Source organism: Helianthus annuus, chromosome 1 (assembly GCF_002127325.2).
Source record: "Helianthus annuus cultivar XRQ/B chromosome 1, HanXRQr2.0-SUNRISE, whole genome shotgun sequence".
NCBI lineage: Eukaryota > Viridiplantae > Streptophyta > Magnoliopsida > Asterales > Asteraceae > Helianthus > Helianthus annuus.
Genome location: NC_035433.2, coordinates 80,749,503 through 80,768,985, shown reverse-complemented (window position 1 = coordinate 80,768,985; position 19,483 = coordinate 80,749,503). Strand labels below are relative to the sequence as shown.

General features: G+C 40.5%; 1 protein-coding gene across 1 annotated transcript; it reads left to right on the top strand.

The window, feature by feature from the left end:
• The first annotated feature begins 9,661 nt into the window (after positions 1-9,661).
• Positions 9,662-10,054, top strand: LOC110918257. The gene has a single exon (XM_022162629.1). It carries the CDS (start codon positions 9,662-9,664, stop codon positions 10,052-10,054), a length of 393 nt encoding a protein of 130 aa, XP_022018321.1.
• The last annotated feature ends 9,429 nt before the right edge of the window (positions 10,055-19,483 follow it).

Here is a 19,483-nt window from a genome sequence, read left to right as displayed (position 1 = left end):
CAAATTGGTTTCACACATTCCATGACAACAGGAATGGGGTGTCAAATCCTATAGCGCTATATCATACTACCAACCGATCTGGTGAACAAAAATAAGTACTATTCCAACAATTAATTTTATAATCTTTGAAAAATTAGTGTTTAAACCATAGATAATCATTCAGTTTGTCAAAAGATAAGTATTAACATGTATAATCAATTATACTTTGAAATCATGAAAATAACAGATAGGTACACATGCTTCACCCCAAAACATTTGAAAACAGTAAAAGAGGGGAACTATGTACTCACTTGAGATTGCTTAGAAGTCCTAGGATAACCACCAAGCAAAGCTAGAGGAGCATGGAATCAAACGGAACCTAATATTGATAACTACATAAATAAACCGGACCTAAATCGGGAGATCGGATAGTATGAGGTCTCGTAAACCAAATGAGTGTGGGAACTCACTGATATGGTTTAACAAGGCCTACATACTAAAATGAAACCTATCCTAAGTGCTTACGACCCATCACGACCCATTTAGGTAGCTTACGCTTCTTTAACGCGTCATTTGCGTAAAACGCGTTCGGACCGCCTAACTAGTCTTATGACAAGTATTATATCCCTAAACATGTTTAATTATGTTGCATAATTAGTTAAATGACAAAAGTTTGGGTTACATATGCTTAAATATCAATTATGCATAAAAAGGGTATTTTGGTAATTTACCTAAGGCATATAAACTACCTATCATACAACCACTTAAACGAAGTGACCATAAGGTATAACCTCAGAAGGTTATTCCCTATATAACTATGGTCACTAAACATGTTTGGTCGGATCCTAATGATCGACCAAACGAGTCGTATTCGAAAGTCTAAGCGGGTGTTTAGTCCGCTTGACTTAGGACTCTACACAAGTACTAAACTAAAAGTGACGAGCTAAACATGTCGAAACATGTTTAACAAAGTTAGAAAACAGGTTTGGTTTCAAAACAAACGGTTGTGATACCTAAAAGTAGCTTGGTTACAAAATACGCGAGAATACGTATTCTGGCCGAAGCTACGACTCGTCACTGAGCCTAGATAACGTGGTAATCAGTAGGTATAGTCACTAGGGACTATAACCATCGTGATTACGCTAACGTTATGAAGTTCAAACGAACTTCGCATTGGCCATAAACTGGTCAATGCAGAAAGTCAAACGCAGTTTGACTTTTAAGCGAAAAACGAAAGAAAAGAACGAAAGAATAGTTACAGAAGGTCCCCGCAAGATTTGAACCCGATTCTCTCTCAGGTAGGAAGCATATACTTCCACTTAGAGAGCTTGAATCAGATTCAAATGTGAGGAATGAATGAAAACATGGTGGGTATTTATAGGAAATCTAAAACCGTTAGGATCGTTCATCGCAAAACGAGCTTCGATCTCATCCGTACACATGTGCCCATGGTTTTGTGAAACCATGGGAGCCCATAGTTTCATTAAAACCATGTGAAAATGAGGGGAACAGCTGGAACAAGCTGGAATTTAGATTTTTCATTTTGGTCCCTTCCTAAGATAACTATGGCAGAATGTCAATTTTGGTCCCTGAACTTCAGAATCTTGCATTTCGGCTCATTTTTGACACGTTTAAGCCCCGTTAACCTCATTTCAAGGCTCTAAAATGAAGTTATAGTATAGGGAACTAGAAATGTGCTCAAAAATATCCTGGATGTCGGCTCGTTTGGTCGTACGGTTGCGTTGTTCTGTTAATTACGACGAAAGTCGTAACGAACGCAAAAAACGATCCAAATCAAGCGACGAATGGAATTTTCTTATGCCAAACACTAAAATAAAATATTTTAATGCTTACATAAATTTTTGGATGTCCGGATATATTCAGAACGTAAGATATGCGTGAAAATGCAAACTTATGCACTTTTTGACGCTTTTAGTCCCTGATTGACCAAAAGTTTATTTTTGCGCACCAAACACCTCAAAGCCTAATTCTAAGCTATGTAAAGGATATTTAGGGCATATTTAACTTATGATCAAGTTCCGGAAGGTTCGTTACTATATGAATCGGTATAGTTTCGCAGTTTGACACAATTAGTCCCTGCGATCGAACAAACTTGATTTCAACACACCAAACCATCCAAAACTTATTTCTAAGTTATATGGAGGTTATTTAAGGTATGTTAAGCCTATTTCACTATTCCGGAGTGTTGGTTGCGTTAAATTGGTTATATTTACGCATCAGTGCGCGTATAACCTTCCAGAAAGCGATTTAGAGCTTGAAATCGGACAAGAATTGATATGTGCAAATGATACACATATTTTTACAAATCCCAAGTATGAAATACGATATTTCTTTGGTTTGAATTTGTTTGATGGTTGAAGTGACACAGGTGTCACAGTTCATGCTCCCCCTTTTCTCTTAACTGTTTTCAGTTTTATAACTTCGGGGGTGAAATACATGTTACAAATATTACTATGTTTACAAATGGTATGATAACAAAAAGCACACTTGGTGAGAACGAGTACCAAGTGTGGTGAGATATAAAAATATGTGAAACGCACTTGGTGAGAACGAGTACCAAGTATGATGCGTTATGGGAAATGATACGAGAAATCATGTCACGAATAGGGTACCATAAGCACCATTAATCGTGTACATACTAAGATCGCAGAACAAAAGGTTAGATCTAATGGGTTTCAGGGCAGCCCCACTCTTGGTGACAACTAGAACCAAGAAGTGTTCTTGTGTCTCAGTCGTGAATCGACTATAGAAAAAATGCCTATGGTTTGGTGACTTCCTATGTCGTGTCACATGTTAATGGCTTTGCAACCCATTAACACTTGATACATATAGAAATACTTGATTTATACATGAATATGTGACTTAAACAGAATACATACCATGTTTTTCATACAAAGTATACAAACGTACATTACAAAAACTGCATGAATTCACAACAACATTATGTTGACGTTTTTCCAAAACTCAGATGTATTTCAGGTAACTAAAGGTGGATGTGCGCGCGGTCTTACTTATGCTCGTGGATGTCGCTATGTTTTATTTTCGCTAAATAAAGTTGTAACTTTTAAGACAATATGCTATCACGTGTTGTAAACACTTGACTTATGTTTTCGGTAATGTAATGTTTGAAGTTATTTTGAGCATATAGTATGTTTACCTTTCGTATGCGATGAGAACCTTTCATGATCACACCTCGTGCTTCCGCCGCAGAAAGGGGTGTGACAAATGGATTAAGTTGATGTTTTTACCGGTTTTATTAATTGCATGATTTTTATGGACTAATTGTGTTTAGTAAATGGTTTGGTTTATTGATTTGATGTATATGCGTGCTTTGATTCGGTTTATTGTTATTATTTGCTTCATATGATTCTTAGTGACGGTCTATATCACAACATAGAGTCATATTAGGGTTTAGGATTTCGGTGAGTGTCTATATCACGTTAGAAAACCTTAACTCTTTAGGGAGAATCGGCCGGTAATCTCTAGAAGTAATTGATAATAATTTGCTAAGTCTTAGTGTTCTACTAGTCCTAATACCTGGGAAGTGAGGGGCTATTGGTGGGTCTTACCCGACGAATTGCTTTAGATAGTCCTTGGGAAAGGTCATGTCTTGGTTTACCTGTCGGTTTTATTAGTCTATCAAGTCAAATTAATTACTCCAAACTACCCTAGATCTATGATTGGGAAAGAGTAGGTCAACATTAGGGTACTTACACAATAATTAGACAACTGGGAAGACGTCTAATAACCGGTAGGATTAACGGCCTAGGTAGTTCCACAGGTTTCTCCTTGAGAAGGGTCGAGGGGCTTAGTTGGTTCTTAATAGGTTTAGTATCACATGATCCTGGTTCCATAATTCGTGCAGTTAACTTAATCGATAATCTCTTAAAAATGATCCAGGATTCTTGTCTAGGTGGTCTCGTTCTCATATAAGGAAAGTCCTCAGTCTTAATTCGTTTTTAGTCTAGTTTTAGTTAATCTAGTAGTTTAATATAGATTTCCTAGATTTTCTGTAACCCCCCCCCCCAAACAATTAAACAAGTTAAGTCGTGTCTGTCAGCGTCTGTTAGAGTCTAATTTACGTGATACATAGAGTCCCGTGGTTCGATATCCGGACTTCCTAGGTTATACTACATTGATCGGTACACTTGCCGATTGTGTGGTTTTAGGTCGAGTCTAGAATTAAAGCTTTGTAGTGTCTAGTTTAGAGAGTCTAGTTTGGTTATTTTTTATAGTCTGTTTAGCACACATCAAGTTTTTGCGCCGTTGCCGGGGACTCTTGGCAATCGCGTTCATTAGCTTTGATAGATTTCATTAAAAAATACGTGCTACGTGTTTTATTTTGTTTTGTGTCTTTTATTTTCATCTTGAGTCGTAGTAACTATTGTTTGCTTTCCTTGTGTTCAGGTTTTTGCTTGTAGTGGATGCCACATCTGCGCTCACACGGACCACCACCACCAGTCAAGCAGTCATCATCTCAATTGGGCCAAGGCCCTCAGGTTACTTCTTCATCCTCTACTCGTTTCCCCAATTTCGATTCCACCCCGTTACCCACCCCACCTCCTACACCACCACCTTCGCCAAACCATTCACCTAAAACTTCACCCAAGGTTTCCCTACCCGATAGTCCTACTTCTAGTAATCCAGACAACTTAGAACCAATGGCAAACCCTAGGCAAACCGTCCATCAGCAAGCCACCCAAAATTTCACCGGCCTCGCTTCACTCATCACCGTTCAACCCATAGTCAACGAAAACTCTTGGCAGATTCCATCGTATGCCATGCAAGCCATCGCCAATACCATCCAATTCCGTGGCCGAGATGATGAGGACGCCCCGGCCACCATCAACCGTTTCTCTCGTATGCTAGCTACCTTTAGCCTTCACGGTGCACCCAATGATGCCACCTACTTACAGCTTTTCCCGTTTTCACTAGCTGGCCGTGCGTCTACGTGGTTGGACTCTCAACCAACCGGCACCTTTACCACTTGGGCGAGGCTTTGTCAAGCCTTTTTGAATAAGTATTTCCCGCCCGCTAAAGCCTCACGTCTTAGAGACCAAATCCACTCCTTTCGCATGGAGCCCGATGAGCCTTACTACCTTGCTTGGGAGCGGTTCCAAAACCTGTGTGCTCGTTGCTCCCAGCATGGTCTTTCCGATTGGGCTTTATGTGAGAAATTTTATAACGGTCTCACCCAAGAAAGACTCGTGATAGGTTCGATACTAACGCAGGGGGGCATATGATGGGTATCCTTACAGTTGCTGAGTGTTTAGAGCGTTTTGAGGCATTTTCTCAGTCTCAATCCCAATCACGATCCGATCAGAGGTATCAAAGTGGTAGTTCCAATACCACTACTAGTGCACCCGCCCGAGGGGTGAACCATGTCACAATGGATCCTAGTTTAGCCTCTGTTTTGGAAAACATGTCTAGGGAACTTAAAGAAATCAAGGCTAAGGTAGACAAATGTGAGTTTTGTCGAGGGGGTCACAACACGAATGCGTGTCCATTACTTGTCGGTGAGGAGCAAGTCGATTTTGTAGGAGGAGGGTTTGGTAGAGGTCAGCCTAGCGGTTTTGGTAATAATAATTTTGGGTCGGGTTGGCGAAGTAATAATAATAACTTTAATAATTACACTTTTCGCTCAAATGGACCCCCTGGCTTTCAAATGGCTCAAAACCCAAATAGGGGCCAAAGTTCACTTTTTGGTGGGGGTTCAGGTGGGCAGTTCAACAAAGGGTTCAATGGGCAGGTCAAGGATGGGGGGTCAAATAACCAAGGTCAAACAGGTCAAGGTTCAAGCTATGATCTAGGGGGTAGTTTAGAAAGGATGGAGTCCATGATGAGTCAACTAATTGTTAGGGACCAAACCACTCAAAAGACCCTTAGTGAACACGATCTCATGCTTAAGAACCACCAAGCCTCATTCCAAGACCTTCAAAGAGTTGTAGGGGATATGTCTAGAAAATTCCAGGAGAGGCTACCCGGTCAGTTTGTGGGTAACACCCAACCCAATCCCAATGCCCATGCTAAAGCCATTACAACTCGTAGTGGCAAGACCGTAGGAAACCCTAGAGTCGAGGAGAGAGTAGTTGATGAAGAGGGAGATGTGATAGATGAGGAGATCGAAATGGAGGCTCCTGCCAAAGTGCAAAAGAGGCTAAGCCCAGCAAGTACCGCACAGCCCGGAGAGTCTCAAAGTGAGAAGAAAGTTGAGAAAACCGCTATAGACGTTAGACCTTCACCTTTAGTGAACCATGCATATGTTCCATTTCCCTCACGCCTTAAAAATAAAAAATACTCGAGGGAATATGGGCAATTTCTATACATCTTCAAGCAATTAAAGATTAATCTACCGTTTATAGAGGCACTTCAATCGATGCCTAAATATGCGAAGTTCTTGAAAGATCTCCTTAGGAACAAAGAGAAGTTAGGAGAGTTGTCTAACGTCCCATTGATTGGGGGATGTTCCGCCGTTGTGTTAAATAAGCTTCCCGAAAAGCTTACCGATCCCGGCATCTTTACCATTCCTTGTCTATTCGATAGCAATACCAACACGAGAGCTTTAGCCGACCTAGGTGCTAGCATCAATTTGATGCCCTTTTCTCTTTATGAGAAGCTAGACCTAGGAGAGCTTGCACCTACCCGAATGACATTGTCCTTAGCCGATCGGTCCGTTAAATACCCTAGGGTTATAGTTGAGAACTTGCTAGTTAAGGTAGACAAATTCGTGTTTCCCGCTGATTTCGTAATTCTTGATATGGAAGCGGATGAGAGAGTCCCCATTATACTAGGCCGTCCATTCTTACGTACCGCTAAAGCCCTTATAGACGTTCATGATGGTAAGATCACTCTTAGGGTCGGAGAGGAGAGAGTTACATTTGAGATAGAGCGTTCCATGAACCATCTGAGTGGTTCGGATGACTATAGTGGTCCTTGTCATTCCGTCTACTTTTTGAATTCGTTTATCTCATGTGTCGATCAATGCTTAGAGTACATTTGTGGAGCGGACCTAGTGGTAGGAGAGAAGGTAGAGGAGGAGGTGAAGAGTGTAGATGAAGTTGAAGAGGAGGGGATTCCTTTAATCCCCGATGTGTTAGCAGTTAGTGATGACACCACCCAACCCCTACCCTTAGAACTTAAGGTACTTCCACCTCATCTAGAGTATGCCTTCTTAGGGGAGGGTGCCGAGCTACCCGTTATTATTTCATCCGCATTAGAGGAAAGTGAGAAATTGAGGTTGTTGGATGTGTTGAGGGCCAAGAAAGAGGCCATTGCATGGAGGTTGTCCGATATCAAGGGCATAAGCCCTTCTTATTGCACTCACTGGATACTCATGGAGGATGATTATAAACCGGTGGTGCAACCCCAAAGAAGGCTTAACCCCAACATGCAAGATGTAGTGAAGAAGGAGGTTCTTAAACTCCTAGATGCCGGGATGATCTATCCCATTTCCGATTCACCTTGGGTTAGTCCCACTCAGGTTGTCCCCAAGAAGGGGGGATGACCGTTGTCATGAACGAAAAGAATGAGCTTATCCCTTCTCGCACGGTCACGGGGTAGCGTGTGTGCATCGACTACCGAAAGTTGAATGATGCCACCCGTAAAGACCACTTCCCATTGCCTTTCATAGATCAAATGTTGGAGCGTCTCCCCGGTCAACAATTTTATTGTTTTCTAGACGGCTTTTCCGGTTACTTCCAGATCCCCATCGCAACGGAGGATCAGGATAAGACCACCTTCACATGCCCCTATGGCACCTATGCGTACCGACGCATGCCATTCGGGTTATGTAACGCTCCAGCTACTTTTCAGCGTTGCATGGTCGCCATATTTCAGGATATGATAGAGACTTCCATGGAGGTTTTCATGGATGATTTTTTAGTTTATGGTGATTCTTTCGATGTGTGTTTGAAGAATTTGGAGAGGATGTTGAAGCGGTGCGTGGAGACGAAGCTTATGCTAAATTGGGAGAAGTGTCAATTCATGGTGACGGAAGGTATTGTGTTAAGGCATAAGATGTCGAGAGAGGGTATTGAGGTAGATCGTGCGAAAATATACACCATTAGTAGGTTACCTCCACCCACGAGTGTTAAGTCGATTAGGAGTTTTCAAGGGCATGTGGGCTTCTATAGGCGCTTCATTAGGGATTTTTCAAAAATCACCCGCCCCGTGACCCGTTTGCTAGAAAAGGATGTTCCATTCATCTTCGACGAGGAGTGTCTAAAAGCCTTCAACTTTTTGAAGGAGCAGTTGGTTAGTGCACCTATTCTTATCTCGCCCGACTGGAGCTTGCCGTTTGAGCTAATGTGCGATGCGAGTGACTATGCCGTTGGAGCGGTATTAGGACAAAGAAAGGATAAGCACTTCCACCCTATCTACTACGTGAGCAAGACGCTCAATGGTGCTCAAGAGAACTACACTACCACGGAGAAAGAGCTTTTAGCCGTAGTTTTCGCTTTTGATAAGTTCCGCTCGTACCTCGTTTTATCCAAGACAATTGTTTTCACCAACCACTCCGCGCTACGTTTTCTTTTTCAAAAGAAAGACGCTAAACCCCGACTCATTCGGTGGATTCTTTTGCTTAGCGAGTTCGATATTGAGATTAGGGACAAGAGAGGGGCCGAGAATGTGGCGGCCGATCATTTATCGCGTCTAGAGGATCCCAAGAGAGAAGAGATCCGTGAGGAGGAGATTGGAGACACGTTCCCTCATGAGGCTATAGAGTTTGTTGAGGCCGAGAAAGAAGGATTGCCATGGTTTTGCGACTTAGCAAATTACCTCTCTAGTGGCAGTGTTGTGAAAGGGGTGTCCACACAACAAAAGAAGCGTTTAATTAGTGAGGCGAGGAAGTATGTGTGGGACGATCCTTTTCTCTTTAGGATAGGAGGAGATAGAGTTCTTAGACGTTGTGTGTCGAGAGAGGAGGGGTGGAACATCATAAAGCATGTGCATGAGGGCCTCACGGGAGGACATCATGGTGCACACGCCACTGCTCAAAAGGTATTTGATTTGGTTTCTATTGGCCTACCGTTCTTAGAGATGCCGAGGAGTTCGGAAGATGTGTGATGCATGTCAACGAACCGGCAATATTTCCGCCAAAGATGAGATGCCTCAAAACCCCATACAAGTAGTTGAGGTTTTTGACGTTTGGGGCATCGATTTCATGGGACCTTTCCCAACCTCCAAAGGAAACCGTTACATACTCGTGGCGATCGATTACGTGTCTAAATGGGTTGAGGCTCAAGCTCTTCCCACAAACGAAGCCCGAGTAGTGTTGAAATTTCTCAAAAAGCTCTTTTCCCGATTCGGTACTCCTAAAGCTTTAATTAGTGACCGTGGCACTCACTTTTGCATTGCATTGATGGAGAAGTTGCTTGCACGCTACGGTGTCACTCATCGTTTGTCTACCGCATATCATCCACAAACAAGTGGACAAGTAGAGAATGCGAATCGCGGTATTAAACGAATCTTAGAGAAAACAGTGGGTAAAAATAGGAAAGATTGGTCGGACAAGCTAGACGATGCATTGGGGGCGTTTAGAACCGCCTACAAGACACCTTTAGGAACCACACCTTTTATGATCGTCTAGGGAAAATCTTATCATCTCCCCGTAGAGTTAGAGCATAGAGCGCTTTGGGCATTAAAAACCATTAATTTAGACATGACCGAAGCCGCTAGGAAGCGTTTCTTTCAAATTCATGAGCTTGAGGAGCTTAGGGATATAGCGTATTCTCGATCGTTGGGAATCAAAGAGAGAACGAAGTTGTTACATGATAGAAGGTTGACGAAAGTGAAGGAGTTTAGCAAAGGCGACAAAGTGCTTCTTTACAACTCAAGATTGAAGCTTTTTGCAGGTAAGTTGAAATCGAAGTGGTCGGGACCTTTTATGGTTCACTATGTGTTTCCGTATGGAGCGGTGGAAATCATGGATGAGAAGGATGGCCGTACTTGGACGGTGAATGGCCATCGTTTGAAACAGTACGTTGGAGGAGCAATAAATGAGGATGAGCGGGAGGAAATTCCTCTCGAAATTCCACCTAAAGCCGCCAATTAGTGTTTTGGGTGAAAGCCCAAGTGTACATTTTGTATTGTTTGTATAAGAGTCATCGTTTGAGTATTTTCGTGTTCTAACAAGTATTTTCGTAGATTTTCGGTGTTTGTTTTGTGTCGTTGAGAATTTCGCAGGTTTCGTCACCGCTATGGAACGGAAAAAGCATGAGAAAAGAGGTCCCAGGTATGTTTCCTTCATACTTAGAAAAAATTTTAGGAGTTTTGGATGGTGGTGAAAGGTGTTGAAAAAAATTCTGAGGCATGAACAGCTAAAATTCTCGCAACATTCTGTGAAAAACGACCCTAGGAGTGACGCCTAGGGCCTTAGCGTCGCGCGACCCTCAAAGGTTCAGAATAAAAAAATGGGTAGCGCCGCGTCACGCGACGCCCCCCTACACAACTTAGCGTCACGCGAGGCCCCCCAAGACCGAAATAAAAGCTGTTTTGAACCTGTTCGCTGCACACCACTTTTCCTTTTCTCCACTACGAAACCTTAGTCGCAAGAACACAAAAATAACCATAACTTGCTCATTTTTCCACCAAATCACTCCATTCTTCTTCCCACATAACCACAATCACTTTCCCTACAATTCCCACCATCAATTTCACCCGAAATCACGATATATTTTCGCGTTTTTGGACAAACTCGTGCACCACAAGTTCAAGGCTTCACTTTTCTTGCTAAATCCGACTCCAAGGTATGTTTTATGTGATTTCTCGTTAGTAGGTATCATTATTGTTCATTTGTAGTGTCGGTATCATTATTGTTCATTTGTAGTGTCGGGCCAGTCATGTTTTAGGTCTAGCGTTTAGGTAGTTTGCTAAAGTTGAGGTTTTTGATCCGTTCATGATGCTAGTGGTATGCGGGTGGTTTTGTTTGGGATGTTTACATAGAATGAGGCTTGCGGATGGTTTGGGTTGGTTTACTTGGGGTTGTTTGAAACTTGTGAGTTATGTGTGGACATCTAGGCAACATGTTTGAACTACAAGGGGTTGTTTGGCTCACACTAAGAAGTTTTTGCTAAAAGAAATAGGTTTTTGAACTGATTTTTGCAAATCTAATTAGTTTTCTAAACCGCTTTTGTTGCACAAAACGTCACTCTACGGTTTAAATGGTTCAAACTCTCACTTGTTTAGCCTCAAGTGTGGGGATATTTTGGCACTTATGCTTAATTGAGGACAATTAAAGTGACGGGAGGAGATAGTGTACATTGAGTCTTAGGTCGTTCGAGTTATTGAGTCTAGTAGTTTTCTTAGAAGTAGTACTTTGAGTCTAGTGTCGAGTTTACTAATATGCACGTACAAGTTCACAACATTTTGCCCGTACTCAATCTCCATTCGAGGTAGAATGATGTTTAACTTACGCTTTTGTAAACGGTAACCCATGTTTTCGGAATTAGCCGTGAATGAAATGCTATACGGCTATTCTAGTTACTAACAAAAAGAAGAAAAAAAATTTAAAAACACCAAAAATAGTTTGTGATTACTAACATTCTGCATTGTTTTTCTTGTCAAATCTTTCTTGTTTTGCAGAAACATGTCAGGTGAAAGCTCATCGGTTAACCCAAGAAAAAGGAAGATCAAGTATCGTGGAAATGATAGAAGAGTTTACTCTCGAGTTGTGAGGATAGTTGATCACCCGGTTTTGGATTTTGAAGAGGATAGTGAAGAAAGGGTAAAGCTAAAGAAATATGTGGTAACTCAAATGTTGGAGCATCGTACGATCGATTGGGAGTGGTTGCAAAGCATGGGAGCTAGTGATCGTGTAGCGGAGTTGTTGGGGCCAAGACTTAGAGCAGCAATGGATTGTGATTGGCCGCAGTATACGGAACTGACACTTGAGTTCCATTGTACCTTTCATCATAAAGAAGGTACTTTTGCTGAGAAAAACGTGGTTTCGTTTTCATTGGGCAGGAATTTGTATGAGATGAGTATTGCTCAGTTTGGAGTGGCTTTGGGGTTTTACACTGTGGACGAGGTGCAGACAGATGAGTCTGTTAATCGGCTAAGGGGTGTGTACAATCATCCTTGGCCAAATTGTTTGGATCCGGCGGATTTGGCTAGATTCTGGGAGACAATTGCGACCCAACCGTTCGCCCAGACGAACCGTATCACATCAGTTCGTGATCCGATACATAGGTATATTCTGAAGGTATTGGCGACTACAGTTCTGGTGCGAAAATCGGGTGAGAATATGGCAAATTAGTTGGATATTTTTGCGTTGATGTGTATGGTGGAAAAAAGGAATTGGAACTTGGCAAGTTTCTTTGCATGGTCGTGCAATCGACCTCGTAGGGGAGGAAAACGGGCTGCAATGGATCTTGGGCCTTACATAGCTAGGTTGGCAAGGAATGTACGGGCTTTCACGAAATATAAGCTTGAGCAGATGCATGAGAGTTTTCCAACGGTTCATTGGAGTGTTGCAGATCTACAGTTAGCGGGTGTTCTAACATCTTCGGACCCGCCAGAATGGAATCACTCACAGGGCGCTCCTCCGGCACGACAGCCGGTACCTAGGCAGAGGCGTGAGGTCCCAGTTCCACAGCAACCACTTAGACAACCACGACCTAGCCCGTTCACTCCTGAAGCTGCTTATGACATGACCCAACAACGATTTGATCAGCTAGAAAACAGAATGAGAGTTGATCACCAGTGGACGATGCAGAGCCACCACCGGCAGGATGACATGCTCAGGTATATGATGGCAGGTATGAGCCTAGAGGTTCCTCCACCTTTTTCCGGGTTACTTCCTCCACCACAGTATGGAGGTGAGCAGCAGATTCCGTACGTCTATGGACAGTATCTGGGGTACGATCAGTGGGGTGGACAGAGTGGTTATGGTTATGTTGGACAGTATGGATGGCAGCAGGCTGGAGGCTCAGGAGTGCAGCAGATGGAGGAGGATACAGATGAGGAGTGATGGAGATAGACTGAAGCAGCATATATCCTTTCATGTCTATTTTATTTTTATGCTGTTTTAGTAGTTCGATTTGGTTGTACTAGTAAGACATATGTTTTTATTTTTTCGTTTGAACTTAAGATGTTGATACGTTGAACATTTGGTAGTTGTTTGGTATGGTATGTTTGCTTTAGGTTGATGATTGGAGCCGCTTTCCGTTCGTGTGAGAGAGAGTTTTGGTATTGTTTGCTGAGCACGTTCGGTATTGGAGGGCATTTATGTGGAAACGACTGGCACTTTGACAGTCTCACATATTCAGTTAAGTCGTTTTCTCTTTGTTGTTGTTGTATATTTTTATATATATATTTTTCATTTAGTTTTTATTTTTAGGTAGTTGTTGAGTCGTATTTTCGTTCTTGCATTAGGGACAATGCAATCTCTAAGTGTGGGGATGGGATACATGTAAATAATCGAGTCTTATTTATGAAAAACACAAAAAAAAAAATAGAAAAATAAAAAAAATCGAAAAAAAAATTGAAAAATTAGAAAATGTCTTTCGAATAAAAGAGAAGTTTGCAAATTAAAACGGAAAATGATAGAATAGGTGAATTTTTTGCTCGGGTTGAAATAATAATAATAAGAGAATAAAATAAATCGAGCTTGCGTATAGTTAGGGATATGTGGATAGGCCCGGGTTTGGTTTTAAGTCCCTTTGAATTAATATACCTTAATTGTCGGTTTGCTAGTGGGTTTTCGCCTGGGAGATATCGGAAATTTAAACTGCCTATAATATGGGAAATTTAAACTGCCAATAATATGGGAAATTTAAACTGCCAATAATAGAATAAGGGGCACAGTTATAAGTTAAAACCGTTAGAGTTTGTGATTATGAGAAAAAATAGAATAAAAAGTGAGCTAGAAATTAAATGAAAGTAATGCATTCCTATGTAGTCTGAGCTGGGGATAGCGACTCTACAGTAAGATTACCGCTAGGGTGTGTGAAATCGACCGTGCAAAGAAAAAGTAAAAAGTACCGAAACCTAAGTAATCTGTGGTTGGGGATAGCGACTCTACAGCCGGATTGCCTCTTGGTTAGGGAAAGCATCGTCTAGACTCACAAAAGAAAGAAAAAAAAAAGGAGAGAAAAAAAAACATATTGTAAACTCTCCTAGTTTTGATATAAGACGGTTGGGAATTGGTCAAGTGATCGTTCCTTTAGTCCTATAAGCTTGAGGCGGGAGTAGGTGGACTGTTGATTCTAGTGTGGGACCCTAGGTAGACTGACCGCACTTAAATTAAATTCACATGATAAGGGCTTAGGATTGGATTCGGGTTTAAGGGGACAAGCATATTCGCAATCGCGGCTAACGCAAGCCTCGGTTTTAATTAATTATACCTATAATTTTCGACCCGAGTGATTATTTGTCTATGATTCCGTTGCATAATTCTTTTTCGAGGACGAAAAAAGAGTAAGTGTGGGGATGTTTGATGTACTGCAAAGTACATATGTTTATAGTGTATATTTTGGTCAGTTTTCGGTTATTTTGAGTCTAGTTTAGGTTAGAATTTCGATACTGCTGACGTTAAGCTTTGATTTCAGGTCCCGTAGCAAAAAGTGATTAAAAACGAGTCAAAACGAGCAGTTTGGAGGAAAAATGGGATTCGAACGCGAATCGGAGAGCTGGAAATCAAGAAAAATAAAACATCCAGGAGAAGGGGGGCGCCGCGTGACGCCTAGCCCCCCTCGCGTCGCGCTTAGGTCCTCAACGTGGATCTGGTTGTTTAGCAGCTAGGGTTTTTGAAGGATTTTTCCAAGAAAACAACACTGAACCCTAATTACGAATTAGAGACATCTTTGGGCAACTTTGGAGCATTCTTGGAGCACAATCGGAGATCTCAAGGCTCGGGAATCATTGGTACGAGTCAAGGGCAAAGAATTGAAGGATCTATCGGGTTTTCTAATCCCTTGTTTTGTCGATTCCTTTCTTTAGAACTGGTTACAATGAATTCTTTGTTAGACATCTTTGTTTTGTTTTCACGTTTTAGTATGCTTGGCTAAACATTTAAGCCACCTAGACTTGATGAATGGATTAACTTGAAGTTTTTACCGGTTTTATTAATTGCATGATTTTTATGGACTGATTGTGTTTAGTAAACGGTTTGGTTTAATGATTTGATGTATATGCGTGCTTTGATTCGGTTTATTGTTATTATTTGCTTCATATGATTCTTAGTGACGGTCTATATCACAACATAGAGTCATATTAGGGTTTAGGATTTCGGTGAGTGTCTATATCACGTTAGAAAACCTTAACTCTTCAGGGAGAATCGGCCGGTAATCTCTAGAAGTAATTGATAATAATTTGCTAAGTCTTAGTGTTCTACTAGTCCTAATACCTGGGAAGTGAGGGGCTATTGGTGGGTCTTACCCGGCGAATTGCTTTAGATAGTCCTTGGGAAAGGTCATGTCTTGGATTACCTGTCGGTTTTATTAGTCTATCAAGTCAAATTAATTACTCCAAACTACCCTAGATCTATGATTGGGAAAGAGTAGGTCAACATTAGGGTACTTACACAATAATTAGACAACTGGGAAGACGTCTAATAACCGGTAGGATTAACGGCCTAGGTAGTTTCACACGTTTCTCCTTGAGAAGGGTCGAGGGGCTTAGTTGGTTCTTAATAGGTTTAGTATCACATGATCCCGGTTCCATAATTCGTGCAGTTAACTTAATCGGTAATCTCTTAAAAATGATCCAGGATTCTTGTCTAGGTGGTCTCGTTCTCATATAAGGAAAGTCCTCAGTCTTAATTCGTTTTTAGTCTAGTTTTAGTTAATCTAGTAGTTTAATATAGATTTCCTAGATTTTCCGTAACCCCCCCCCCCCAAACAATTAAACAAGTTAGGTCGTGTCTGTCAGCATCTGTTAGAGTCTAATTTACGTGACACATAGAGTCCTGTGGTTCGATATCCGGACGTCCTAGGTTATACTACATTGATTGGTACACTTGCCGATTGTGTGGTTTTAGGTCGAGTCTAGAATTAAAGCTTTGTAGTGTCTAGTTTAGATAGTCTAATTTGGTTATTTTTTATAGTATGTTTAGCACACATCAACGAACTCAAATTTTGCAAGAAATTTTAAGAAAAACTAAGTTCTAACATGTCTCCATGTGTTTTAACTGGGTTTTTGTAAAAATTATCTTCAAATAACAAGTTTTAACCAAGTTTTAAATACTTTTTCTGGAAAAACTTAATTTTCTTGTTTTCAAGTTCAAGAACAACTTCAAGAAACTTCACAACTTGCTCAAACCCAAGGTTTTGCTTGGTTTTAAACAAGAAAGAGAGCCAAAGCTCTAATACCACTTGTAGGTCCACTTGGAGGATCAAGATAACCTACTACCTTGTTTGCTAACACAAATACGAGTGCGGAATCCTTGTAGTTATGCAAACCGAAGCAAAGAAATGCAAAACACAAATAACCAAAGATTCACAATCTTAGATTAACGGAAGAGACTCAGTACAACACATACACACAGTGCTTACAACCTTCAGGGACTCTCTTACTGAAATGAGGAGCAAGTGTCTGTTTATATAGGCCCAACACCCAGTAACCCTACGAACTGGGCTCACGAACAACCTTCAGGCCCACGAAGAATAGGAGTTCTTCGTGGACCATTCTAGCAAATGAACCATCACCACGAAGGTTCTTCGTGGTGAACAAAACTGATAAGGACCATTGTTTGTGACATATGCAATCCCACGAAGACTAGGGGTTCTTCGTGGGGACCCTATACAAAACATAACTTGCATCATACAGTAAGATCAAAACACATAACTAACAGTTGCACACATGCAAACTGTTTTACAACGCTAACAAAATAAACGTCATGCTAAGTCAAGATAGGATGATATCTTGACTTGGCCGACTAGACCAAAACTATACAGACCATAAATAAAGACCGTACAAATTACAACGTAATAGGAACAAGCGAAAGACATAAAACTGCACCAACAGAATCTATTAATATACATTCATTCATCCACTGGAGTTAAAAATAACAACATCAAATCTTATTCATATTTTCAAATTATTGAAACAACATAAAGGATCAAACATCAATGTTGAAAACATCTTATAGAATAAAGAATAATAACAAAACATACCAATACAACTTTTGATACAAACACTCTATTATTCAGATGAAAACCCTAATATACAGAATTTAAAGACAATCACCGTTAAATAATAAATGACGGCGAGATGATTTTGTATAATCAATTACAACGTCAACATTTGAAAAAAGACATCTAATCTTCAGATCTGAAGCATAATACTAAATATTGAAAAAAAACCTAAATCAAAAAAGATAATCAAATTGTATCAATGTTTTAAACATAAAAAGTAAAAAAATCCGTATTATATTTTGACGGTATGAACACAAAATCTATTAAATATAATGAAACGAAACGGAATAATAACTTTATATCATAATCGTACCTCGAGCGAGACGACATTTGTCAGATGGATCAGTAAACAAATCGCATACGATGAAACCCTAGCAAAAGACGTATGAAAATCAAAATCAAATAACAATCAGAAGTTAGATCAACATATTAGAAGGGTCTTTACCCAAAAAAAAAAAACATATTAGAAGGGTATAATTAGTATGTTTAATTATAATTATCGTGTATCGAACCTGGATTTGAATCGATGAAGCTAATATCTAAGAAGATCCGTAGAGGCGAAAGAGAGATATTGACCAAAACCCTAATGTGTAATGGAAAAGTATAACGCAAGTTGGGTTTGTTTCAATTTATACGGTCAAAAGATTATAACCCCAATAAGCTAATCAGGTCCACCTAACCTACCTAACCTAACCTAACCGGGCACAAAAAAGGATATAGCATTTGCATTTAGGCGGGAAAACACTAAAATAGAGGCCCTAGATGAGTACCATGTGTCCCCTAGGTATGTTCTTTATTAGGTAGTATAGATTTATACGAGTGGTATAGGAGATTTTGCTCCTCACTTTTTTTTAAGGAGTTTTATTATTGGGACACCCAACTTGCATAGATTTATACCAGTTGTATAGGATGATTAAAAATTTAAAGTCAGAGAATATACTCCAAATCAACACCTTGGCCCAATTCAGTTTTAGTATACATAAATAAAAAAATTAACTTTTTGAATAATCGAAAGTCTTATGTTTTAGGGCCCCGAGCCATAGCTTCACCGACTCTTTGGGTGGAAGGGGTGCCCTAAGGTACTACACTACCCTAGGGCCAACCAATGATACACTGTCATGTCATTCTCATTCCCAAGTATCTTAGAACCACCCAAACACTAGCGACGCCTACCCACGAGTACCCTAGAACCATGGACACCACCTTTTTACTCCACAGACCAATTACACACACCCTAAAGAGATGGATCCCACCTCCTCACACACACCTTAAGCGGAAAAAGGTTTCATGTCTCGTATATCTTTCAAATGTATCCTCAAAATATTGGCATGTTCTTCATCCTACATGTGTACCCACCAGCTGTATATTCAGAAGAATTTATGATGAAGGCGATAGCATTCCACCCCATATAAATTAATCATGAATTTCGTACATCATTTTGTACCGTATCTTTTTGATGCAGAGCGTCAACAATATCTTTTATTTATTCAAATTTTAATTTACTAATCTTTTTATTTCATTTTATTTTATTTTGTTTCCTATTTGATAAGTCTTGTGGTTGAACTATAATAAGGGTTTAGGGTTTATTGTTATTTTTGATTATTTAATAGATTCTTGAATCTTTTTGGTTCCATTTGAGACTTTGATTAACTATTTGATCCTGAGCTATTTGATTGCACTCGAAACTGCATCAGTTGGTATAAGAGCTATGGTTTATCAAATGGCTCGACGTGGAGATGAATACTTTCTTGCTTGTAGAGTCGCCGATAGAGGCAACATCATGAGTGTTTTCTATTCACGTACTTGTGGAGAAGATCGACACCCTACTCGTAGATTCGCCGACCGAGGCAGCGTTGGTGTCTATCACGATCCATGAGATTTTGAAGAGATCAAACGGCTCCGACAACGAGTCCGAGATCTTGAAGAGATCGAACGGCTTCGTCAACGAGTCTGAGATCTTGAGTTACGAAGGAAGATGCGCTTCAAGGAAACCGAATCGGGAACTATCATCTGGGACGATGTGAACGAGGAAAATGTTGGCAGCGGAAGATTGACTTGATCATTAACATCATTTCCAGAACTTGATTCACCATAAACACTTTGTGAATTCATAATGAATCAGCGTACAAACAACACACACACGAAAAAAATAGAGTGATTATGAGTGAAGGATATTGTAATGAAATATCTTGGTACCGGTTATGATCCTGGCAAATTGGCTAAATACACATTGTGAGGGACGGTTGTTACGGGCGGTTACTTTTGGCGGGAGTAACCACCATTTGAACCAGTATGTCAAAGGTGACTTGTCCCTTTATATATATTCGATACACACACTTGTATATAAG